This window comes from Sphaeramia orbicularis, chromosome 6 (assembly GCF_902148855.1).
Source record: "Sphaeramia orbicularis chromosome 6, fSphaOr1.1, whole genome shotgun sequence".
NCBI classification, from domain to species: domain Eukaryota; kingdom Metazoa; phylum Chordata; class Actinopteri; order Kurtiformes; family Apogonidae; genus Sphaeramia; species Sphaeramia orbicularis.
In genome coordinates this window covers 33,868,993-33,896,906 of record NC_043962.1, presented here as the reverse complement: position 1 = coordinate 33,896,906, position 27,914 = coordinate 33,868,993, and the positions used below count along the sequence as shown (strand labels likewise).

At 37.2% G+C, this 27,914-nt stretch overlaps 1 protein-coding gene across 1 annotated transcript; it reads left to right on the top strand.

Moving 5' to 3' along the window:
• The first annotated feature begins 470 nt into the window (after positions 1–470).
• On the top strand, positions 471–27,868 carry LOC115420866 (solute carrier organic anion transporter family member 1C1-like). Its single transcript, XM_030136438.1, has 15 exons — positions 471–667; positions 5,186–5,362; positions 13,494–13,635; positions 16,359–16,491; positions 16,708–16,820; positions 16,940–17,086; positions 19,736–19,834; positions 21,064–21,312; positions 21,554–21,718; positions 22,300–22,495; positions 22,732–22,897; positions 24,880–25,064; positions 26,428–26,492; positions 26,796–26,913; positions 27,046–27,868. The coding sequence occupies exons 2-15, from the start codon at positions 5,267–5,269 to the stop codon at positions 27,269–27,271; spliced, it is 2,100 nt and encodes a 699-aa protein (XP_029992298.1). The 5' UTR covers positions 471–667; positions 5,186–5,266; the 3' UTR covers positions 27,272–27,868.
• Positions 27,869–27,914: the final 46 nt, after the last annotated feature.

Genomic DNA, 27,914 nt, shown 5'->3' with positions numbered 1-27,914 from the left:
GTGCTCTATGGACTGTAATTATTTACATGTCTGATACAAATAAATAAATGAAAAAAGAAAAAAAAATAAAAATCTGTAATTTACCATGCAAGAAAAAAGTTAAGTAGGTTTATGTGTCATTTGTGCTTGATCTGCACTTCTTTATGAACAGTATAAAGCTGTGTAGTCTGCATCTCCTCAGGTCTGTAGATGTCCTACTAGATATCCTTATCCTTACAGAAGATAACACTTTACCTTGTACTGAGGGAATCATTGTGTGAGATCATGAGTTCACTGAGCCAGACTGTAGACCTGTTTGTGGCATGTTGAAATTCCATTCTATCAGGTAACATTTCTGTCAATCTGGTGAATATTTATGGGTTATTTCACCGTCATCCTGTGTGTTTTGGCATCATCTCACTGATATCAGGCAGGATGCGGTGGAAAAGGTGGGTTCTATGATAAGTTGTTTGCAGCTCCTTCCTCACGTCACAGTGCAGTTCAGTGTCTCCCCTCCTGTTCCCACTCACACACACAGTTTCTTTCTGGTCTCCGCTGCTGAGGATACAGTACGGGCAGCTTTTCGAAGCCTTTCCTCTAATAACGGCATGTTCTTTCTGATCTCATTGTATTCCACTGAAGAAGTTCCAGACGTCATAAATCCAGAGGGTTAAAAATCTCCCACTTGGTAAGTACCATCATGTTTTCTGTTCCATACTTGGATTTGACATGGACAAACCACCGCTGTCGTGCATTGCATTTTGAGGAAGCATTTGAGATGTGATGTCATATCATTTATAGCAGATCGATCATATTGTAAAGCTTTAAATCTGCATTATCAGACTCTTAACAGGGGCAGTGAACGCAGCAGTGCGGTTGCAGCGCAGTTTGTACGGTTCAGTGTTTAAAGCTCATTTCAGTCCATATGCATTTATTAATTAACCTGTGTCTATGTGGTATAAAAATAAATAAATAAATAAATAAACTGTCACCGATCACGTGATTATTGTTTCTTTCTAGGCGATGGTAGATGATTTAGACATCTCGTGTTTCTTTGTGCGCTTTAGTTTGCTTTGTTTTAGTCTGTGTCGGTGTTAAACTTTTCCTGCAATATGTTATTTTAGTCTTATGACACCTCAGAGTTAATTCCCTAAGCCCCAAAGACCTGAACCTGAGCTGCCAGCTGCATATACAGCACTGAACTAAAATGTTTCACAGCTTTTCAATCATTATAAATTGAAACAATTCAGGTAAAATGCAGCTTTTCCATCTGTTCAGAAATATCAGATAGAACCCATTTGGATGGTCAGAGAGTCCATAATAAACTTTGATTTACCATTAAAACCCATGTTCTTATACACATGGCAGTATTTGTAGATGCTTGTTTTTCATGTTCAGTCAATGATATATTTTGCTGAAAAAGTCCATTTTTCTTCTGTTTTCTCTGTTTTGATATGTGAACTTTTCAACTTGCTCTGAGTTTTTATGAACATCTCTGATTAGTGAATTAATTATTTGAAAAAAAATTGCTGAAAAATGCAAAAACAAAACAAAACAAAAAAACAGGGAATGACAGTATAATAAATCACTTAGGAAAGGTTAAATGTAGAGAAAAAAATATTTGAAAGTCAGTCTAAAAATAGTTTTGGGTTTTTAACCTGTTAAATCCCAGGCCATTTTATTTATTTATTTATTTATTTATTTTGAATGACATCATCCAAAACAAACTGCGTCTTGGATGATCTTGGTATCAGGGCTCCGGGTGCAGCTAGGTTTATCAGGTTAGCATTTAATCAATAACTAAAAATGACATTGTAAGCTCTTGTAATGATATCATTATCTTGTGTTTATTGTGGGATATTGAGATTGGTGTTATGTTGTGTCCATAGCTGAGAGCACAACATAGCGTGAAGTTGAAAAGTCATCATCCATGCAGAAATACATTTTATTTTTCACCTAAAATCATAGGGAAGCTGCTAGGGGCTTCATGATCAGATGACGACTTGGATCCAGAAAAGAAACACTTCAGTGTCCTCAGGGAGCTCCCTTGATGCCTTCTTTAGATGTAGCTTGCAGACAGTCTCATATGAATCCCATAGTGAGTGGAGAGGATGCAGTAATTGTGCATAGGCATATGGGCACTTAACAGCTTCTCTTGGATACTGCGGCTGTAGTTCATGAAATTCTTTGCTAACAGTCATCATATGTGGAGTCTTTTGTTCACAAAAGAAAAGCCGATGTCATTGTATTGAAGATGGTAAAAATGATCATTATCCCCCTCCATCCATCTGCAGCTTCATTTAGTGATGCTTTAATTGGCAGGTTAGTTTAGCCATGCATTGTCAGAGGAATAAACCATCTTAACTGACTTTAAATGTGTGTTTATTAAAGTTAGATGAGAGTGAAAGCTTTCATGTCATCAGTTTCCGGTACATGTCCCTTCGTGGCGTAGTTCAAAGCCACACAGTTGGTCGGTACGTGGAGGAGGGATCCATGGGGAGCAGTTCATGTCTCTGAATAAGAAGTCTGACTTTCAGACAGTGTCACAGCCGCGCCTCTAGCACCGGTCAGCTCCCTCTGTTTCTGTTTTGTGTCATCATTTACAAGCCTAAAATGCCAAATGAGATGTTTTCATTCATTCATTCATTCATTCATTCATTCATTCATTCATTCATTCATTCATTCATTTATTCATTCATTCATTCATATATGCAATAAGACAACTAATACATACTAATTCCATTCTGTTTTCCCCCCTGGTGAGTCCTTACACATGTTTTTGGGAGTACTACATGCCCCCAGAGCTTTCACTGCGACTGTATTTTCTCTTTAAAGTGGTTTGTTGTTCCATTTTTGTTTAGTTTTTTTTTTTTTTTCTCTGAGTACTTCTCTATGTCCTTAACCCATAAAGATCCAGTGTGACTTTTGTGGCAGTTCCAAAATGAATTTCTCTCTCTATTGAACCTTTCTTAAGTGATTTATCACCATTTATTCTAATATTATCCTCTGTATTTTAATAATAATAATGATGGATTAGATTTATATAGTACTTTGCTATGAACGCATACTCAAAGCACGTACAGAGGATCCATTATTCATTCACTCTCACATTCTCCCTCTGGTGGTGGTAAATTACATTTGTAGCCACAGCTGCCCTGAAGCAGACTGACAGAAGTGTGGCTGCCAATCCGTGCCTATGGCCCCTCCGACCACCACCAAACATTCACACCCATTCATACACCAGTGTGAGTAGCAGCACTGGAGGCAAGGAGGGTGAAGTGTCTTGCTCAAGGACACAACAGAACATGGACAGAGCGGGATTCGAACCGCCAACCCTTCAGTTACTGGATGACCATGTGAGCCATGGCCGCCCCTTAATATTTATTAATATGTATTTTGCATTTATTCAATAAAAATCAGGTATTTTCTCATATTTAATTAACTGGTCACGTAGATGTTCATAAAAGCGCAGATTAAAGTTAATTGTCATAATATCAAAAACAGAGAAAAATGAAGAAAATGTTACTTTTTCAACAAAATCTCCCATTAATTGAACATAAACCCAGTGTGTCCATCCACTGTCATTGATCCAACTCCATGGGTTTTACTGTTGAATCAATGTCTTAGAAGATGACAGCGTTTCCATGGTAACCTCAGAACCTCTGAACGTCCAAATGGGTCATATCTGATGACCATGAAAAGATGACAAACTGTATTTTACACCAATTATTTACATGTATTGATAAGTTTAGTGGATCAGAAGTATTTAAGCATTTCATATTGGTAGATGGTTGTTTGGGTCTTTACGGGTTAAAGAGCCGTCGAGCACTAGAACAACAAAAAACGATATGTTCTCCTGAACATCTGATGCAATCCTGGCTGAAACCCAATTATCTGTCACCCTATCACACATCTGAAGCCATTATTAAATTCTTAGCCTTTTTTCTTTACACTACTTCTGTCACTCATCATAGAATAATATATTAATGTTAAGTTTCACCTTTTCTTGAGAGGATTCTGTCTGTACTACAGGTTAATAGAGCAAACATGATTAGTGTCAGTGATGAAGGTATTTTGTTTCCTGTTCAGACTTGAAGGAAAGAGAAAGGCCTCTGAGATGTCTTCAGGTTGTAAATTAGGATGAGAAATGACCAGGATTTTCTTGTGTATTAAAAATTTTACACGTTTCTCATTAAGGAATTGGAATAATTGAATTACTTCCAATAAGTGTCGTGAATTATTTTGAATTCTCCTAGATTTTGTCACATTTGTTTTTATCTCTTTCACGTTGGCTGTAGTTGAAAAGGTCAGATTAACAATGATGCCTGTTTTTTTTTTTAACCTTCCTCATTACATGATTCATTTCTCTAAGTTGTTATATCAAATTCTACAAGGTCACTTGGCAATCATGCTCCTGCCCGTGTGTTTACTGAGTAATCCACTGGCTTGTTAAATCTGCCTAAGGCTTGTTTATGTTTCCCAATAGGTGCCTGAATATACTTGGAGCATACTTAATGTCGGTGCAATTGACCTATATGTTCAATTTGGTGTGAATACAGTCAAGAATCATAAATCATGTGTATTTTAAACTAAATGTTGTAATGTAGTTGCAAACAGTGTTCTGTCCTACTCACTGTGGATGAAATGAGTTGTTGTGTTTTTTTTTTGTTTTTTTTTTGTTTTTTTACAACGTAAATGAGGAATGACTTGAAAACACCCCAGATTGTGATGTTTACAGGATGTGAAAATAATGAGGCCATTATAAACATTTTTAAAAGTTTTGAGCGGAAACCAAAAAACAGAATTAGATGGGGATTATTCATCTTTTCCACTTTCTTTAGTGTCTTTTGGACTGGAATGAAGATAAGTCTGGCTTCATTCAGTTCACTCTCACCTCACTGTTGTTGTTGCTGCAGTGTTAAAAAAATGAATAATGAGTTGATGTGAGATTTTCCATGTTAATGTGAAGGCACTGTAGTCTGTTGAATAACTGAGCCTGCCTTATATCCTCACTGGCAGAGTTTTTTTTGTTTTGTTCATATAAATGACATTGTTTTTCTTATTTTGAGTCACTGAATACATTGTCTGAACTGTGTGGACTTTTATATGTCACTGATATGTTGTTCTACATGAGTATACTGATTCTTGTTTTTTTAAGATCATGTCACATTTCTGCCAATTTCTTTCTGCAAATTTGTTCCAACAGGTGTGAGAAAACAGAGCTGTACAACTGGCAAATCATCCAAAGAGAAATCACAGCCCACAGAAGGTACAGAAGGAGGCTACCATGAAGAAAATGGACAAAAAAGCAGCAGGAAGCTGGACTTTAGACAACAACCTTCACCCTTCAGCTGTGAAGAGCTCTTGTCACCCTAATCTAAAGGTACTGCACTGACAGGACTTTAATACCTACTCCTGTAATGAAAACAACCAAACCAAGGTTGTTGTGAGACAGTTTTTACATGCTTATGAGACATATTTAGAGCCAAACTTCATGTCCTTCAGAAAAAGTAATATCCAGAGAAGTTCTAAATTCATAGACTTTCATGAAATGCAAAAGGTCAAAAGTACATGTATAATGTTGAAGTTGAAAAAGCCACATGTCTTTTAGTTTCAAAGTCATCTGAGTGGCCTAAAGCAAACACACAAATCGCATGAAGCGGGACAGAGCGTGCATGTGATGCTGAATGCCCCCCGTTGTGCATGGACTTCATGTATGTGGAGAGCATGCATAAGCTGTAGCTGCAGGCATGTCTGCTCGGCCATTTCTAAAGTCAGAGCATTGACATAGAATTCATAGTGCATTAGCTCAGTAACAGCCCATTTTCTGTATAAGTTGTTTACCCCAGTACAACTTGAGTGTGTTGTGTGTTACTGGTATGCATAGTTCATGATCATACAAGATGTTGAATACAGCAGCTCTTTGTGTCCTTGGACTGTGCTTTAAGTCGCTGTGAAACATTCCTTTGACAAAGTTTGTGCTTCAGTAAAAAAAGGCCAGAACTGTACTTCTCTATTGGATTAAGAGGCACATTGGACAATAATTAAAAAAGCTGATTAGTGAAATACTTGGGCAACAATAATAAGGAATTCCATTCATGTTGCCATGTCTGTTTTCTTTTTATTATTGGTAATCCTACAATGAACGTCTCACGGTGGTGCTTTTCATACAACATTCACTTGTTTATGTAGATAAAGGGTTCTTGTTTGTGAGTAGCACACACGTGTTGGGAATATTGCTAGATGCTTTCTGAATGTTTGCTTAGCCCTGATTAGGACTGACCTATATTTAGTTCATCTGCCCTACAGAACATGTTAATATGATGAGGAGAGTGGTGACATACTTGTCCACTTTTCTGGTTCTTTTCAGCTCTTGAACTATGTAAATCTCTTGAGATATGAATCCAGTTTTTCAGAAACGGAAGGTTAACTGTTATGTGTACACCACCAGAATGATAAACACTGATATCATAAGCTTATGATTCTTTATTTGTCGGTATATAGATCATGTGCACCACACACTGAAATTACTAGAACATGCAGGAACACACCACACACTGACAAGTTTCTGCCAGTCCAGGGAATCAAACCGGCAACCCTTCAGTCACAGGGGGCAGCTGTGGCCTAGAATGCATGAGTCAGCTTGTGACTGAAGTATTACCGGTTCGATTCCCTGGACTGGCAGAAAGTTATTGGTGATGTACCCTTGAGCAAAGCACTTAACTCCCTATTTGCTCCCTGGGTGCAAATGGGGAGTTAAGTGCAACACACTGCAGCTCCTAGTCCCCAGTGTGTGGTGTGTTCCAGTAATGGGTTAAATACAGGTCAGTTTCAGTGTGTGGTGCATATATATAGTTCTGTGTATTTTCAGGATGTAGCATGTGAGCTGTATACTGACAAAAGAAGGAATCGTAATCTTTAATCTTAATCTTACAGCTGACTCTCCAGCCTTCTAGGCCACAGCTGCCCCACTTACAAGAATCAGTATACAACACAACAACATGTATTAATTCCCTATGCAGTGTTGGGCAAATTACTTGAAAGAAGTAATTAGTTTTAGTAACTAATTACTTTTCCAAAAAAAGTAATTGAATTAGTAACAGAATTAGTCCTTCATAAATGTAATTAGTTACCACGGAAAGTAATTATTGTGTTACTTTTTTGAAAAACCTTCAAATACGTAAAAGGAAACTGATTTTTGAGCGTGTTTCATGACTCGTTGCATAGAGTAGAACAGCAGACATATACTGCATACCATAACTATGGTTAGGCTGGGGTCCACCAGGGTCCACCAGGGCCCGGCTTTTCCACCACATGAATGCATATCTGCATTTATAGGAGGAAGATGCTCTTCCAGTTAATCCCACATCTCCACTTTTTCCAGTCGTTCCTCCTGGATACAGCTGTAAATGTCTTCAGTCCAGTCAGCTGGACTCTCACTGATAACTCCTCCCCTAAATTACCTGCGCACAGAGCTGCGTTCAAGTGCATGGGGTGTGCTGCGGACAACTCAAACTCGGAGATGTCATTAGTCGTTCAGGTGAAGAAAGCGTGGACAGCTCAGACTCATGTAGCACACAGGTGAAGCATGAAGGCAGTGTGGGCAATTTGAATATAAGAACGGCACGTAAACGAACGGCTCACAACGAATAGGTTATCGTTCACTTAAAAGAGTCGTTCAAAAGACTCGACTCGTCTGCGAACGTCACATCTCATGCCTGGTTGAGTGAGCCAGGATGGATAACAACTGTTAGATTTCAGTGCAAAGTAACACACCACATTTCACTGCTGGTAACAGTAACGGCATTGTAACGTTTTGAATAGTAATTAATTAGATTACCCGTTACTGGAAAAGAATAACGGTGTTAGTGACACTGTTATTTTTAACACCATTACTCCCAACACTGTCCCTATGCATTAAATTCATATTTTTACCACATTTTTATGGACCTATGGAAAATACTGACACATCAGACAATATTTAAGGACTGGAGCATGTTTATGCTTTAAGTGTTGGATGTTTCATATGTCTGGGATGAGTGGGAACAGGGGGATAAGAGCTGTGGCGTTAAAATAAAGACAGCATTATTCACTAATGAAGCAGATAAACAACATGGTTGTATTGATACGTTTCTTGCAAAAGATTTGATGATCTGCAGAAATCAGTTCCTACTTTGTAAAGTAACAAAAGGTTCCTCAGAATTATTACACTTTGGTGAACCTCTACCTCTACAGCACTGGAATGGAATGGCTTCAAAATCACCATTATTAATTCAATCACATGAGAACTATCGTGCATGTGCATTAACATTCCCATGGAGGCATTAAATCCAGAAGTATTATGTGGTATGAATTGCAATTGTGCACTTGACATTATGGCGACGTCTGAGCTTATTCTGAGAAACGTATTAATCATTTTCAGACCTCCCAGGTAGTTGCCATAGCGCCACTGGTCATAGCTCTCACAGATTTCTCATTTATATGCCATAACTGACACAGGTTTCAACAAAGTTTATCTCCACTAGCTGCCTGCCAGGTTTTTGTCTTATCTGCCATTCTCCATTCCCCCGCTAATGGAAACTAAAGCTGCAGAGAAGGGAGAAAGAAGTGAAGACAATCATTTCATCAGCAGCGGTCTGATGAAAATGTCTGATGAAATGTCTTACCTGGGTTTAGAGGCCTGAGTTGTGCTTCTTACTGACTCCACACAGTCCACGCAGCTCAACGCCACTCAGTTACATTATCTTATATAAACCTGAAATAGAACATACAAAAAAGACAACCAATGTACTGTACTGAAAGAATGGGGATGCATATGATTAATACACGCCTTAATTTATTTATTTATAAAGTTTATTTGATAGGGACAATGCAAATTACATGGTATAGTCAGTAACTGATGATTCACATAAAGAGATTATAGCTATTGCTAGTTTCTGTCTTCAGTCCCTAGACAGGCTTTTAGTAGAGAAAGAAAGAAAGAAAGAAAGAAAGAAAGAAAGAAAGAAAGAAAGAAAGAAAGAAAGAAAGAAAGAAAGAAAGAAAGAAAGAGAAAAGGAGAAGCATATGTTAAATATTTACATCAAAGTTATGTAAAATTACAGTAAAATCAGAATCGTTAAAAATGCTAGTATCTCTGATTTTGCTTTAACCAGCCTTTGACGCTTTTGTTAAAGTTTTTATAGCTTGTGTTAATTTTATTTGTCAGCAGTGTGTTCTACATTTGAGAGCATTTTATAGAGAATGTTGACTGCCCCATGGAGGTCTTTTGATGTGCGTTTTACAATTACCACTGGCTGCACCTCTGGTGTTCCTGCCATTATTTTGTCTCATGATAAATTTGCATAAAATTTCTGTTGCTAAGTTCTGTAAACTTAACACATAAACATGCAATAACCTTAATATTTTGTTGGACTGCATTTGAAGTGGCATTGTTTATGTCACACATTGCTTATACTATGTCTTAATGTTTATTTAGATCCAGAATTGCATAATTATTACCTCCGTCAAGGAGGTAATAATTGTACTTGTAGACTAGTAACTGCACTTGTAGAGTGCAGACCTCCACCAAGGCAGATCAGTGGGCCCCTGTGGCCCCCCCCACCACTGATCACCACCAAAATTTAATCATTTGTTTCTTGTGCCAGTATCAACATTTCCTGAAATTTTCATCCAAATCCAGGGCACTGATCTGCCTTGGCGGAGGTCTGTGCTCTCCGAGTGCTTCTAGTTTTGTCAAGATCTTGTAATGATGGGACAGTCAGACACTGTGTAGAGTCTTCTCCATCACATTCCAAAGATCCTCAATGGTGTTCAGGTCTGGACTCTGTGGTGGCCAATCCATGCGTGAAAATTATGTTCTCATGCCCCCTGAACCACTCTTTCTCAGTTTCAGTCTGATGAATCCAGGTGTTGCCATGTTGGAATATGCTCGTGTCACCAGGAAAGAAGTACTCCATTCACAGAAAAAATTGTCCATTCATTATATTCAGGTTGCGTAGATCACATAACGTTCCTGAACCCAGACCTGAACAACTATATGAACCCCAGATCACAACGCTGCCCCCATAGGCTTGTACTGTAGGCACTAGGCATGATGGGTAATCACTTCATCTGCCTCTCTTCTCACCGTGATGCACCCATCACTCTGTTCCTTAAGAAATGTGAAGCTACTTGCTGTATCAGTTAGTGTTCAAAAATTTCTTGCATAATTTTTTTTATTTATTATCATTATCATCATCAGTATCATCATCAGCAGTTCTTTTGACAGCTTTAGTTTAAACAATGGTCAGTTCATTTTTTTTTTTTTTTTGACAAATTCTGCCGATAGACCTTCCTTTTTTAGAATTTCTCTCACTTTCTCAAATGTAATATGTGACAAAGTTCCCTTTTTATACAACCAACAATCTAAATGTTAAATGAAATAATTTTTTGATTAACTAATCAATTAGTAATGTTACCATGATAATATTATGTATATACATAATGTAATACATATTTAAATATTTCTGTTGTAACATAACTATGAACTCACACTTCACTGTTCTTTTTTTAAACAGTACCTGTGATGTCGTCATCGTAACACCATGAAAAAACAGTATAACAATTGATTCTCACAAGTTAATTTTAGTGAAAAGTCTGTACATGTGCCTGTTGGTAGGTGGTGCATATGATTCCTCCTAGCTTCAGCTATTTTCATCTCTTTCCAATTATGCTGCATGTCGGTGGCTCTGTCAGCTTTATAGTGCAGTGGATGAGTCTGTGTCCTAGTGAGATAGGATCCTCTAATCCTGCCTTTGTTAGGAACTGTCAGTGTCTACAGGTGGCTGAGGGAATGGAAGAGCAGCTCAATGAGCAGTCTGGTTCAAGCCTTAACAGCACATTGTCAGTTTTCCTGTCACAAAGGTGGAAGTGCTCTGCAAATTCACATGCAAACACAATCACATGAAGACACACAATAAATTTACAACCACAGATAGAAAATAGTTGACACAGTATGGGAAATGAAAATCAATAAAGAAAACAGTGATATTAAAATGTACACTTATTTTAATTCACTGTAGACAGTATGAACACAGTATATTTCATTGTCTGGTCATTTTTATGTACATTTATTTCACACATTTAGGCTGCAACACAAAGGAAATGTAGGACTAATAATGAGTCAAAGTAATAAAATAATGATGGAAACACATGATCATAATTGTGATTTGGTACAAAAGCAGCATCCAAGAAAGCTCTAGTTCTTTAAGAGAAAAAAGGGGCAACATATTACTAGTTTGTCAACACGTGTGAGAAAATTTGTGAACTCTTTAACCCATAAAGACCCAAACAGCAACTGGCAACCAAAACCATCTACTGACCTAAAATATTCAATAACTTCTGAACCACTAATCTTATCAATACATGTAAATAATTGGTGTAAAATGCAGTTTGTCATCTTTTCATGGTCATCAGATATGACCCATTTGGACTTTCAGAGGCTTCGTAGTTACTGTGGAAACACCGTCATCTTCTACAACATTGATTCACCAGTAAAATGGTTTGGAACTGGATCAATGACAGTGGATGGAGACACTTGTTTTTATGTTCACTTATTGATATCTTTGCTGAAAAAGTCACTTTTTCTTCCATTTTCTCTGTTTTTATATAATAACCTTCAACTTTAATCTGAACTTTTATGGACGTCTACATGATTAGTACTTTAAATACAGGAAAACACATGATTTTCATTAAAAAAAAAAAAAAAAAAATACACACACGCACAAAAAACAGAGGATGATAATAAATGGTGATAAATCATTTAAGAAAGGTGAAAATTATAGAAAAATTAATTTGGGAGCTGCCACAAAAGTAAGACTGGGTCTTTATGGGTTAAAGACGATGTTCTGTAAAGAAAAAATAGCCTAAGGATCAGTAAGTTTCATGCTCTACAGTGCAGAACAGAATTAAAAGAATCAAATTTCTGTGTGTAATGAACAAGCTTTAGCTGAACCCCCACGTTCTCCGATCCTTCAGACGACGCTGCATCAAGAACCATCATTCATCTCTAGATGATAGAACCACATGAGCTCAGGATTACTGCGGCAAACCTTTGTCAAGCTCTACAATACGTCACATCCACAAATGCCAGTTCAAAGGCATTTTTCCTTTGGTCTAGAGAACACAGCATCCATTTCTTTTACAACAGACCTACATTCTGCTTGGTCTGACCACAGTCCACGTTTCCACTGAACGATGGTTTCACCCAGAGGCCTGTGAGCACAGAGAAGCCCACCACACTTATAGACACAGTTAATATGAGGCTTCCTTTTTGCACACTCACATTGGAACTGGCCTTTTTCTGTCACTGTAGTGCTTGACAAATGTTTGCTATAATAATTTGGCTTTTGTACCAAATCATGATTGCAGTATTCTGTTCTCATCACTTGGTTTTAAATCACATTATTTCATCATTTTAAGTCAATATTAGCCTTAAATTGCTCCTTTTCCAACTTTTTCTTAATGTGCTACAGTGGTGTTTTTCAGCCTTGGAGTCGGGACTCCACGTGGAGTCACCTGGAATACAAATGAGGTCACTTGAAATTTCTAGAAATTGATAAAAATACAAATAAAAACTTACTAATAAAAAAATATATGGTGAGTTGAGAGACAATCACAATCCATAAAAGACATGACAAACTGTGAAGCTGAAACTGAAGCACTGTGGTACTGTTTATCTGTCAAATGTTCATTGTGGTCGGTTTCAGATGCTGCAGCTCTTTCATAATTCATAGTTTGAGTTATTGTTTGTTCAGTATTAATTGTCAGCCTTGTAAATCCAAGCTGGACTGACTGTACATATCCTGACCAAGGAAAATAAAATTCTCACTTTGTGCAGTAATCTACACCTGGCTTTTCTGCCTCCGTCCATAATAATATACATTGTATAGACTAAATGTTGTCTAAAATTAATGATTATTTTCAACATAGTATAGGAAACTATTACATGATTAAAAATAAATTAGTTTTAGCAAAAAAAAAAGTCTCTGTTTTGAATGTCTGGGGTCAACAGAAATTTGTGATGTTAAAATGGGGTCATGAGCCAAAAAAGGTTGGAAACCACTGTGTTACAGCCTTAAATTTTAAGACTTGATCTGTTTGCAAATGAAATGGGGATAACCTGACACATGAAATATGTTGTGTTCATGTCTTCTTTTTTGAGTATTTTTTATTTATACTGTGTTGTTTTGAAGCCAGTGACAGTAATGTCTGTTTGTTTCAGGTATTTACTGTGTAATGTGTGATTTCCTGTCTGTTCATGTTTCTTCTCAGTGATGCCTGCTTTGCTCATTGAGTATTTGTTGACTGTGAGCTGTAAAAATTGACACTAAGTGCAGAAAACCTTATCTTTCAGTTGTGCCACTACTGTATTTCCATATGATCATGACAACAGAATAGTGTCGTTAGAGATAAAGCTCTTCATTGTCAGTCAGTTAAACAGTGTTCTGTCTTTCCTTGCTGTATTTGTGCAGATGTTTCTTGCAGCCTTATCCTTCGTCTACTTTGCTAAGGCTTTGTCTGGCAGCTACATGAAGAGCACAATTACACAACTAGAAAGGCGATTTGACATTCCCAGCTACCTGATTGGCATCATCGATGGGAGCTTTGAAATAGGTGAGTTTCTCAAAGCCTATGGCCCAGTCCCAATTCACCCCTTGGCCCTCCCCCTTACCCCTCCCCCTTGGCCCCTGCACTTGGCACTACCCCTTGAAATGGAGTTGCAAGGGGTAGGGGTTGAAATATTCCCCTATGAAATGAGACAACCCTTCATGACCTGTTACTTAATCAGCAGTCATCGATGCCGCTATAAACAGATGCAACAACTTTGTTTCTGAGAGAATTCCCCATTCCGTCAGCAGCTGTAAATGTCTCTGTTGCATAGGCTTTGGTCATCTTTTTATGGCTATCAACCACAAACTGCAGAAATGCGATCTATAACACATTAAAATGGCATTAAATGGTCGATCAAATGATTAAGTTGTTTACGAAAAAAATAGGTACATTTGTGTGTTTGTTTCATCACATTACTGCACTTTTTCTCTGTGTTTACCTCCACCTTGTTGATGATTTGAACAGAATTATGGGAGATTTCTCATACCCCTCTGTTTGTAGAGTGGTCCTGAAAAATCTCTGTTTCGAGTGCCAAACAGCTGTCCCCCTTAGCCCTTCCCCTCTGACTCATTAGGAATTGAGACACCCCTACCCCTTCACATGAACTTGCAAAATGGAGGTCTAGGGGTAAGGGGGAGGACCAAGGGGTGAATTGGGATTGGGCCTATGTCTTCAGCATGTCAGTTTGCATGGTTGCACACCTGATCAGCTCTTAAAAAAACATTGTTCAAGACTTGAATGTGCAGTATTGATTTGTGTTGTTGACTGACGACACTGAGAGGATGTCTAATACTGTGTGTTTGTCTACGACTGAATGATGTAATCAAAAATGGCCAAAAAGTTGATATTGATAATTACCTTGCTAAATGTAAAATCATTATTTCTTTGTTATTGTTTCTATGTTTAAAAGCAAATTTTTTCATACTTATGTTTAATTAGTTCTTTGGCATCAGAATATTTCACAAATCTGATGCAGAAAAAGTCACTTCTGTTGTCTGTTAACAATTCAGTGTGCTACTTCTTCTGTGTAGGTTGAACTACACTAGTTTACTGCTGCCCCCTACTGGCTTGTAACAATATGCAACACATCTGACTGAAATTATATCTTAATGTTACAATAGTTTACTGTTTATATTCCTTGTACAGAACATTGTACTGTGAAAAATGTATCATTCAGCTCTAAGTTTATTTCTGATTGTAAATGTTTGTACTTATTTTGATTAAGCGTCACTATATTATGCAGTAACAAGTACTTTTTCAAAAAGCAAGTAAACACTGACTTGCATAGTGTGTGTTCTGAGGACAAGCAAACAAATAACAGTATGAAGATGTGAACTATGTGTATGTCCTTGGTTGAATAAAGAGTGTTAGGGTTTGTTCACATAGTTGTGAAAACTGTTTTTACTCTATAAACAGTTTTTTGAGGTGAAGGTGACTGTCTGACTCATCGCTACATCTGTTCTGATCACCTCTAAAGTGAATGTTTGCCATATGTAAGAAAATAACATAATTCACTTGGCAAAAACCTACATTTACAGACACTTGAAATGCCTGTTCCTAGTCAGAAGATGTACAGTTCAAGCTGTGAATGTGCATTTAAGTGTCCTGAAGTCTAGGTTTCCTTCAAGTGATTTATGTTGGAGGTAAAGTTAACAGGTAAACATATGTCAGCAAATATCATGTGTTAGAAATGTGTTTCAGTTTGTGCTTTTTTGTTGTGTACCAGTCAAGTTTGGAAAAATAACTGAGTATTTTTAAGTAATAGACTAATAAGATGCAAAAAATATTGTCACATTTATATCTTTGATCCTAAGTGAGAGTTTGGTTATTTGTAGTAAAGCTATTCATAAAAGACATGACAAGACAAAAATGACATAAAGACCAGGTGGATTACATCATGTCATTGTCAAACTGTACATTAATTGAAAGCACACATTAGTTATCAATCAATCAATCAATCAGTCAATCAATCAATCAGTCAGTCAATCAATCAAATTTAATGTATATGACACCACCTCATTACAAATGTTATGAAATTATTATGAGTTATAAATGTCATATTATAGCAGCCCTTCATTGTCTCTTTAACACCTCAGATGGATTCATCTGTTGAAAACAAACAGGTAGAAAACTCCAAGGCACTCTCTTAAAGCATTCAATGCCTTTATTTTCACAGCATGGTCATGTGTGCGCCTTTAAAACCACTTCAACACATTTTGGCTTTAGCCTTCTTCAGGAAGTCAGAAAACTGTAGGTTCACCAGAACAATACACAATCAGTCATTTTATCAACTGTAAAACATGTTGACACCCTCTGCAGGCCATTTCCTTTATGCCCAGTTGGCAGGTTCCTGTTGGTCAGGACCACTTTAAAAGAACCTTCAGCTTTCCAGGCTTCTGTTTGTTTGTTTGACTTCCTGATGAAGGTTTGAAGCCAACACACGTTGAAGTGGTTTTTAAGGTCTACACATGACCATGATGTGAAAATAAAGGCATTTTAATGCTTTAAGAGTGCCTTGGACTTTTCTTCCTGTTTATTATCTACTTTTTGAATCCCTTTTCCAAAGAGCACCTCAAACAAACTTTTTTTGAGTCCTATTTCCTTCCTATAATTTTTAAAAATGTATCTGTTCTCAGCATTAGACCTTGTCTGTAATACAAATACCACAGAAGTTCGTATTTATATTTGATGTGTTTTTTTGTTGTCTGTTCTGATCCTCCCTCCAGGAAATTTGTTGGTGATTGCCTTTGTGAGCTATTTTGGTGCAAAGCTCCACCGACCAAAGATCATAGCAGTTGGGTGTCTGTTGATGTCTTTCGGGACGTTCCTGATCGCCATGCCTCACTTCCTCATCGGCAGGTAGGTAGGATGTCATGTCTGCATGCATGTGTTGCAGTTCACAGATTCCATCTGCATTCTGATCCCAGTCCATTTAGTGTAAACGTAATGCATTTCCTGCACTTTGAAAATTCAGTCGCTCATGTATGTGCTTGTGCTTCACATTGTAAGTATCTAACGTTACCTGATGTTTCTCCCTCCCCTTGTTTAACAGTCACATTGGTATTTTGTACGCAGCTATAAGATCGAAACATCCGTTAGACCTTCAGTGAATTCATCCAATACCCTCCCTCCATGTTCATCTGGATCCACCGTGGCAGGCGACAGACCAACTATTTTGCCATCGAAGAGTAAGAACAGGAGTCAAATCCGTTCCTTATTAAAACACTTACATTGTGTTAGTTTCTGAGGCTTTGAATAATGAGTTTGCAGCTACTTTTCCTGTTTTTTTTTTTTTTTTCACCTCTAGGTTGTGAGCGTGACTCAAGTGTTTCCATGTGGATTTATGTGTTTCTGGGAAATGTTCTTCGTGGGATTGGAGAGACTCCAGTACAGCCTTTAGGGATCTCCTACATTGATGATTATGCACAGTCTGAGAATGCTGCCCTCTATATTGGTAAAGCACCAGACTCCACATCTACAGTACAGGCCAAAAGTTTGGACACACCTTCTCATTCTTCACATTTTCTTTATTTTCATGACTATTTACATTGTAGATTGTCATTGAAGGCATCAAAACTATGAATGAACACATGTGGAATTATGTACTTAACAAAAAAGTGTGAAATAACTGAAAACATCTCTTATATTGTAGTTTCTTCAAAGTAGCCACCCTTAGCTCTGATGGCTGCCTTGCACACCCTTGGCATTCTCTTGATGAGCATCAAGAGGTAGTCACCTGAAATGGTTTTCACTTCATAGCTGTGCCTTGTCAGGGTTACTTAGTGGAATTTCTTGCCTTATTGATGGGGTTGGGACCATCAGTTGTGTTGTGCAGAAGTCAGGTTGATGCACAGCTGACAGCCCTATTGGACAACTGTTAGAATACATATTATGGCGAGAACCAATCAGCTAAGTAAAGACAAACGAGTGGCCATCATTACTTTAAGAAATGAAGGTCAGTCAGTCTAGAAAATTTCAAAAACTTTGAATGTGTCCCCAAGTGCAGTCGCAAAAACCATCAAGCGCTCCAACGAAACTGGCTCACATGAGGACCGCCCCAGGAAAGGAAGACCAAGAGTCACCTCTGATGCTGAAGATAAGTTCATCTGAGTCACCAGCCTCAGAAATCGCAAATTAACAGCAGCTCAGATTAGAGACCAGATGAATACCACACAGAGCTCTAGCAGCAGACACATCTCTACAACAACTGTTAAGAGGAGACTGCGTGAATCAGGCCTTCATGGTCAAATAGCTGCTAGGAAACCACTGCTCAGGAGAGGCAACAAACAGAAGAGATTTATTTGGGCCAAGAAACCCAAGGAATGGACATTAGACCAGTGGAAATCTGTGCTTTGGTCTGATGAGTCCAAATTTGAGATCTTTGGATCCAACCGCCGTGTCTTTGTGCGACGCAGAAAAGGTGAACGGATGGATGCTACATGCCTGGTTCCCACCGTGAAGCATGGAGGGGGAGGTGTGATGGTGTGGGGGTGCTTTGCTGGTGACGCTGTTGGGGATTTCTTCAAGATTGAAGGCAACCTGAATCAGCATGGCTACCACAGCATCCTGAAGTGACATGCCATTCCATCCGGTTTGCGTTTAGTTGGACCATCATTTATGTTTCAACAGGACAATGACCCCAAACACACCTCCAGGCTGTGTGAGGGATATTTGACCAAGAAGGAGAGTGATGGAGTGCTGTGCCAGATGACCTGGCCTCCACAGTCACCGGACCTGAACCCAATCTAGATGGTTTGGGGTGAGCTGGACCGCAGAGTGAAGGCAAAAGGGCCAACAAGTGCTAAGCATCTCTGGGAACTTCTTCAAGACTGTTAGGAAACCATTTCAGGTGACTACCTCTGGAAGCTCATCAAGAGAATGGCAAGAGTGTGCAAAGCAGTCATCAGAGCTAAGGGTGGCTACTTTGAAGAAACTAGAATATAAGAGATGTTTTCAGTTATTTCACACTTTTTTGTTAAGTACATAATTCCACAGGTGTTCATTCATAGTTTTGATGCCTTCAGTGAGAATCTACAATGTAAATAGTCATGAAAATAAAGAAAATGCGAAAAATGAGAAGGTGTGTCCAAACTTTTGGCCTGTACTGTATATATGTAGCTTTAGATGAAAGGTCAAGAAAGTTGACTGCATATGTAGTGGAATCAAATGTAGAGCTCATCTATTCTGATATTGATCAATATGTTATTTATTTATTAAATAACTGAGCCTGCTTTTTTTTTTTTTTTTTTTTTTTACTTTTTTTAAATTTTCACAGAACATATAATACAGAAAACATACTTATTTTATACTTTAACTTAAATATTCATAACCATCCTCCTCAACCCTTGTAAAGTTACATTATCCACCATTTACATATTTAAAGATGTCATTTCCAGCATGAACTGAAACTGTGGAAAACCAACATTATCAGTGGGTTGTTCATTATGGTTAGTTGTGGTGGTGCTACCGGTTCTTATTTGGTCTCACACATGTGAATATTACAAGTGATAAAAGTTGGCTAAAACTGATACCAGTGGTGACTTTTCAAAGCAGGGTGTTTCAACCTGGCTCCAAAATTGCATAAAAGCCTTATTCCATGGTAATGGAATAATGGATGCATATATTTTGTTGTATGTTTTGTCTGTGTGTGTGCGCATGCTTTTAATTTACTCAAAATGAAGTGAAAATCCTGTATTGGTGGATCACTAGGTTTTTCTTCACAGTGGTATTTGAGTTTTTATTTGTATGTAATTAGAAAATAATTCATTCCCTATTTCATTTATCTGAAGATATCAGATTACTTATGTTGCATATTTATATATATATATATATATATATATATATATATATATATATATATATATATATATATATATATATATATATATATATGTATGTATGTATGTATGTATATATTATACAAATTTTATATTACACCGGTAATCCCAAAGTTAGAGAATATAAAACAAAATAAACACTTTTCAGTCTATCTCTTTTGTATGGAGGATTAATCTGGATGAGAACATGAGTGCATGAACACAATCTGTCTAATATGTATATTACATGTGTATTTAATGTGTCTTTCTCTCTGTGTTTATTAAAGGTTGTGTCCAAACCATCTCAGTTATTGGTCCTGTGTTTGGGTACCTCCTGGGGTCACTTTGTGCCAAGATCTATGTAGACATTGGCCAAGTGGACATGGGTGAGTGAACTGTTACCATCAAACTATCTTTAGATGAATAGACTCATTTGTGCATTATAACTACGGGTGTAAGAAAATATCGGTTCTGCATTATATCATGATATTTCATTTCACAATACTCTATCGATATTAAAAAGTACTGTATCAATATTTTTAGGTATTTATTTAAATGCAGATATTGTGGAGGTTCATTTAATTTTTTTTTTTTTTTCTTTTGTGTTCATATTTTATTTATTATTATTTAACACTGTTTTATTAAATAACGTTAGTACCTTTGTTGGGATTGCAAAAAAATAATGTTATCATGTTAGTTATAAACTAATAGAATATGAACATTTGAACATGATCTTAAACTGTAATGTCTATAAAACAGAATTTAAACTTTAACACAGGAAAATTTTGTGATATAGCATTAGATCCTGCTCGGATAAGAAAATGTATTTAGTATTTGTGCATATTTCTGGTGTAATTTAATTATTCAAGGAAATAATCATTTTAAAAAAGAAACAAACAAAAAAATTGCCTTTTTAACAGTATCATGATATATCGTGATATATTGTATCGTGATCCTAGTATTGTGATTTGTATCGCATCGCCAGATTCTTGCCAATACACACCCCTAATTATAACAATGTAAACCCTGGTAAATTATTAGTATGGAGGATCTTTTTTTGTTCACACTGATAAACCAAAGATTTCAGAAGAAGAAGTCAATGTAATGTATTATAACCTTTATTGATCCAGCCATACATCCACACTGATATACATAAACACAATGAAAGTCAATATTAAAAACAAACTTAAAACTGATTAGAACATACATAGAAAACATCACCATTATTTTAAAAGGTACTAAAAGTATAACAACAATGTTCCTTAAAAGCATTTCAAAGCTGAACCCAATTCAATCAATTGGAAAAACATCTACACCCACATTTGTCCTTTTACTATTGATTTAAAATGATTTTGAATGTATTTTTTTAGTTTAGTGTAGGTAGTTCCGGGCAGTGGGAGCAGAATATTTAAAAGCCTTCTTTCCCAGTTCTGTTCTGACTTTTGGAACCCTTAAAGATAACAGATCCTGGGACTGGAGACTGTAATTATTCCACCAAACAGGATGGAAGCAGACCTAGGATACATTTATAAATAAAAGAATACCAATAGTAATAAATTAGATGGAAGCTAATAGATCCATATACTGTGATAATCAGATCTGCATTCCCTTGCAGAGACTGTGACGATCACACCCGGTGATGCCCGCTGGGTCGGAGCGTGGTGGCTGGGATACATCATCGCTGGTGCCATCACACTCATGTCTGCCATCCCCTTCTGGTTTTTGCCCAAATCACTGCCCATGCCTCTGGATAAACATGATACCAGCTGCACTCCAGAGCAAGCCAGGTTTATTAAGGACTCCCCAAAGATGGAGCACAAGTTCAGACAGGAGGAGCCAGCTAATTTACATCAGATGGCCAAAGGTTGGATAAAAGCAGAGTTGTTCTGATTGAAATTCTGCTGATTTGAATTGTCATCAGAGTTATGAATGCAGAGGTTGTATTAGTTTTTTTCTAGTTTGCAAATATTACATGGTGGTTATAAAAGCAATAATACTGTATATAAATGGATCTATAACCTATGAAAATATAAGAAATACTCACAACATACAAAGAAAAAGCCTGTATTGTAATTTGTATTCAAGGTGGATACTTCTCTCCACAGATTTTGTGCCTGCACTTAAAAGTCTCCTTGGAAACCCAGTGTACATCCTTTACTTATGTGTGACCATCATTCAATTCAACTCTCTCATTGGTATGGTTACCTACAAGCCCAAATACATTGAGCAACACTATGGCCAGTCAGCATCCAAGGCCAATTTCCTCATGGGTGAGCAGACTCTCTAATTCATAGTTGTTTCCATGTTTTTGTTTGCCTTATTTGTTTGTAACCTGTGTTGCTTCACTCTAAAGAAAGTACTTAAGAATGCAAAGTAAGCTGGATGGTCATCATCAGTGTTTCATGAGCCTGCTTTGATGAATGTTTCATGCTCCAACCCCCACATCCCTTTTAAATAAATGCTGCAGTTTGAGGATGACAGCCAGGTTTACTGCAAGTGCCGGACACTATGAAATGAAGCGTAGATTTAAATACGGCCTGGTGAATAATGAAGGCTATTATTAGGTCAACCTGATGGAACCGGAGACATGTATTAACACAGGTCTTTTCATTTAAATAACAGACTGTGTGAATATGGTGTAGGGGGATGAAAACCAGATTCCATATCCTCTCAACCATCAGAAGTCATTTTCATCTTTCACAACATGACTTCAGTTCATTTTGCATTAAATATTAACAAGACTACTTTGATATGAATGAGTGTTCTGACTTTGATCTCTTTTGGGGATTGATGTTTCTGCTATATGTTTCTTGTACATGTTGATTCCTGACCCTCATGATGGTCTGGATAGGCATGATCAACATCCCAGCTGTGGCCCTTGGAATGTTCACTGGAGGGGTCGCCATGAAGAAGTACAAGCTGGGCATCATGGGAGCAGCTAAATTTGCCTTTGGGACCTCCCTTCTGGGCTACTTCCTGTCACTTTTTTTCTTGGCCATGGGCTGTGAAAACTCTAAGGTGGCAGGCATCACAGTTTCATATACCGGGTATGTGATGTTTGATATACTTCCCTCATGACACAGTGAAATATTAAATGCTCAGCGCAAGAAACTTGGTTTAGATTTGTGAAAAGCCAAAAAACAACCATTAAAGCTAACATACATCCCATGGTTCCTTTTGTACTGAGTCTCGTTTTAAATGCACAGTAGTGGTCTTGGCTTCTTATTTGATCTATTTTTTATTATGTAAGCAGTCAATAATATATGCATGTTGTCACATGCAGAGTGGAAAGCTTGTCATACCAGGAGCGGTCGCTCTTCTCTGACTGTAATTTGGGTTGCTTGTGCTCGAGGAGAGAGTGGGATCCAGTGTGTGGAGAGAATGGGATCAGCTATGTGTCTCCGTGTTTGGCAGGATGCACGTCCTCCACCGGCTCTGCCAGGAACACGGTCAGACACACACCACTGCCTTTATGACACATCTATGCATTTTCTGTTCTGTTTCTGTGGATGAAAAAAAAGCACAGGATCACCATGTTCTTATGTCCTTGAAACTTCTGCTTCACAAAGAAATCTCTTTAGAACAGTATCATCACTTTGATAGTTATCTTGTTCATATATGTCTGTTTAACTATAGCACAGAACTCATTTTTACTCTTGTCAGTATTATGATGCCTCTATTGTGTCAGGTTAACTTAAGATTGAAAAAATGTTTGTCCAGTTTATCTCCATATATTCTTATTTCACTTTCCCTACTAATAACAAGGTCCAACATCAATTACAATGTTGCCCATAAAGATAGAATAACTGTGTTTTCAGACACATTCCTCTTTTTATTCCTTTTTATACACATCAATAATCACCTTTGACCAGGTACAATGATTACACCAGAGGCGATTTCTCATAGACTGCAAGGGAAGCTCAGCTTCCCCTAAAATTACAAAAATTAAATGGTTAAATATGTACGGTTGTGTTGACATTTCATTGACTACAAATGCGTTAGAGCACGTTCATCTCAGAGATGAGTTCGTTCAGAATCAGTTTTATCACAAATCAACAGGCTCGATGTTGTTCACTTCTCATACATTCCCGTTGCTCTGTTTTCTCATACGATCTCCGCTCAGTGCATTTACCCATAGAAGCCCGGAGTCCATGCACTTCAATGGGACTGAGTGGAACAGTTTTTTTCTTTGCCTCAAAACTGGATGGTAATTGGATAAATGCCACGATGTTGTCCCGCCCCTGGACGCTCAGCATCTCTGGGGGTGAATGGAGCTGTGGGCGGAGCTCAACCAGGCTGGACGCTGGGCTTCCACGTGCTGATTGGAGGATCAGTCGAAAGGCTAAATCCCGTTTGATTGACAGCTATTTTGACATCTACTCCTTCACTTGACAGTGTTCAGTTTAATACCATCGCACATTCTGCAGTGAAATCGAGAGAGAAACCATTACGAAATTACTTGTTCATTTCTTGCACTGTAAATAAAACACACTCATCGTACTTCCTTGTTTCAATTTAACATAATTTCAGTGTTTTCTTGTTTAGTTGGTACGATAAGGTCACTGACTATTTTCTTAAAAAGGAACGGAGGGCCGAATTTATGTTTAAATAACTTTATTTTTATTTTATTTTTTTTTTTATGTAAGCCGACAATGAGCTTCCCCTCTCTGAAAGACGAGCAGCCACCACTGGATTACACAGTTACACTTTATCTATCACAAATGAATCACATTGTCACAATCATTGTGTCAGTGTAATATATAGTATTGATTGCAATTCATGGTGATTCTGTGTTTTAATGTCTTGTATTCCTGCATCATCTTGATATTGAGGACAGATAAATCCATTTGTGATGTTACAGAGCCACTGAAGGGCTGCTATTATATGAGAGTCACAACTGATGTGTGCTTTCAATTAAGGCATGGTTTGACCGTGAAATGATCTAATCTAAGATGAGTTTTATTCAGCCATCTCAGCTCTGATTTATCCATGTAAAGGCATAATGTAGTGCTGGGATTGGAATAAATCACTAACCACAACCAACATAATACACTGTTTTCTGACATATTCCTCATTTTCCTCCTATTCATTCACAGCCCTAATTACCTTTTACCAGGTACACTGATTACATACTGGGTCCCAGTTACACATTGCCTATCAAGAATAAAGCACATCATCACTAATTTCATGAGAAGAGGCAAAAATATTTTATTCCAACTCTATGGGCAACAGTGCATAATTCTTGCTCTTTGTGAAATATATGTTCCCATTCAAAAGTAGGTCAATGAATTAGTAATAACACATAATTTAAATCTTGTGGCTTTAAAGTGATTATTTTTCAGAGATGTAAATATTTAATCATTAATTTTTTTGTTGGAAATTGCTGTAACTTGTCATTTTTTAACACCTCTGTCTAATTCTTCTTTGTTAGGTGTTTGGAAACTGCAGGTGTCTTGCACTGGCTGATGCTCAACCTGGCAACCTGACGGCCACACCAGGCCAGTGTCCACGTAGGGACAGCTGTGACAAAATCTTCCCATATTTCCTGGCTCTATCTGTCCTCAGTTCCTTCATCATCTCTCTGGGGGGAACACCTGGCTTTGTTCTGCTTGTCAGGTCCGTCTAGAGGCAGTGTGAGGAGTCTTGTGTGGACAGTAGAAGAATCACTCATTCACATACACTCAGTACAATTCCCTTGTTATTTTTGCTCACATTACATTTAACAAATAGAAGGCTGAATATAAAAACAGATACTGATCGGACACATACCTCAGGAATGGCCGAAAAGAGATAAACATTTAATGAGTATTTTGCTGGTGGTTTGTAAAAAGACTATCACCAGGAAATGGCTATTACAGGAGAGCCTGACTTTAAATGGATGGATGGAAATCACAATGGACATTTATAAAATGCAAAAGATAACAGCATTTGTCAATCACAAATTGGAGAAATTGGCTTCATACTGGGAAAACTGGGTCAAGTATGTCACACCCTATAGGCCTGATTTTGTTTTCATAAATCAGTGATTGTGTTGTATGGAAAAGATCACTCCCTACTTGTACATACTTTTTTTAAATTTTATTTTATTTGGTTATCTGCCTTCTTTTCAGTGTTTGGATATAAAACAAAAATATTATTTTGGCATTTAGAGCAGACAACAGATGTATATGTACATATGATGTATCGGATGCAAATATCTGATACTGAAAGTCAATAAAAAAATAAATTATATAAAAAAGGGATACTGTTAGCCTCATAGCATAATTGCCAAAGTCCTTTTATTGGCCAAATTGTGATATCTGCATAACTTAACTCTCCTAACACTGCTGCTCCAAAAATATGATGTAGGCATTTATGCTATGAGGCTAATGATTTTATTTAATTCACATCACATCATTACAGTTTTACAATAATAAAAGCATTTGCAAACATAGAACAAACCATATACAATCAGTTGAAATATCTAAAGACCAACAGCCTTGATTCCAGTGTTTGTAGATGGAGCTCAGACTGAAACTTTTCCCACACATCAGAGCTAAAAACCTAAAAGATTTTTTTTTCCTAATTCAGTCCTTATCTTTGGAACAAAGAGTTTCAAAGTGTCCATTGAGCAGAGATTATAACTGCCACGAGTCCAGGTTTAACCCATAAAGACCCAGCGCTCCTTTTGCAGCAGTTCTCAAATATTTTTTTTTCTCTACTTTTAACTTTTCTTAAGTGATTGATCAATATTAATTCTAATATGCTCAGTATTTTACATTCTTAAGCGGAAATCAGGTATTTTCCTACACTTAATTTACTGATCATGATTGATGTCCATCAAAGCTCAAATTAAAGTTGAGTTATTATATCAAAAACAGAGAAAATGGAGGAAAAAGTGACTTTATGTATGTTTTAAGATCAGCATTATCGGTTTTACAGTTGTTGAGGTTACGTATGTGTTTCCTGATTTAATCTAACCTTCTTTTTTATACTCCAGGTGTATTAAGCCTGAGCTGAAATCCCTTGCTCTTGGAATCCACACATTGGCAACTCGAACTCTGGGTGAGAACCACCTTTAGTATTCTGTACATCACAAACTCATGGAAATCCTCTAAGAACTAGCATTTAATTTATTCTTGGTGGTAGTGGGCAGAGTGACTGCTTTAATGCATGCTTGTGTGTAAAAGGATAACTTACATCTCCTCATATATATCAAGTTACAGGTTTAGTTTAGTATTTTGCAACGTTGGGCCCTATAAGTGCAATAATATTTTGCCATATTATAAATATAAAAGCCACTTTATTTAAAAGAGGAATATATCATCTTGAGGCAACTGTGTGTCTGCATGTTTTTATGTGAAATAGCTGGAATACCAGCACCCATATACTTTGGAGCGATAATCGATTCAACATGTCTCAAATGGGGCTATAAGACATGTGGAGGAAGAGGAGCATGTAGAATATATAACACCTCTGCATACAGGTGGGATATCTTTAAAACCCTCAAGCATTTGGTTTCCACACTTTAACAACATTGCAAATCTACATGGGTACATTTTGTTATAACCTCAGACATGTAAAAATATCACATTAATCCAAAATTCTTTTCCTGCAGGATTGTTTATCTGGGTCTAACACTGGGCCTGAGGACAGTGTCTTTTTTCCTGTGTATCCTGGGCTTTGCTATACTCAAAAGACATATAAAACAAGAGGAGAAAAGTGCTCTAACCAATGGGAGTGCAGAGTTGGAGGCACTGAAGAAGGAAGAGAGCAACTCCATACACTGTGAGCAATTTATACTGGCCTTGGACCGCAATCCAGACAGAGAAACTCATTTGTGACCCTCATCACAACTGAACCTCTTCTGACACCACTGACATCTCAGATGTAGAGACAAACACACACTGTGGACATTTTTTCCTAGAACTCAGAGTATATATTTGTACAGGGTTTATGTAGGCTTACAATACTTAAAATAAGACTAATTTTTAAACAAAATATGCCATTTTAGGAAGGTAAAATTATGTGTTTGTGTTTTTCATGAAGACTTTTGTAGAAAAAGAATGTAACTGTGCTGTATTTTCTATATTGGTCTTTGTTTTTATGATTAAACTGATGAATAATATGTTAAAATTCCATTTTCTTTGTATTCCACCACTGATAAAGTGTTGTGTTTCTCACTTTGTTTGAGTTCAGGTCTGTAGACTTGCTGTACCACACTTGATGTGGCAAATATGAATGTGGCTACACTCCTGAAAAATACCAAAGGAAACAACTTTTTTTTTAAAGAAATGATTTGCCTCAGAGATTAAATATGATAAATCTTATATACTTTAATAAGATGTATTGCAAAAGAAATGATAAGTCCTGGTTAGCTGATGTTCTCGATGTATATGATGAAGTGTTCTTACACATATATATTGGTTTATGTACATTTACATAATAGATTTATAACTCCTCCACTAAAAGAACTTGTAAAGTGAA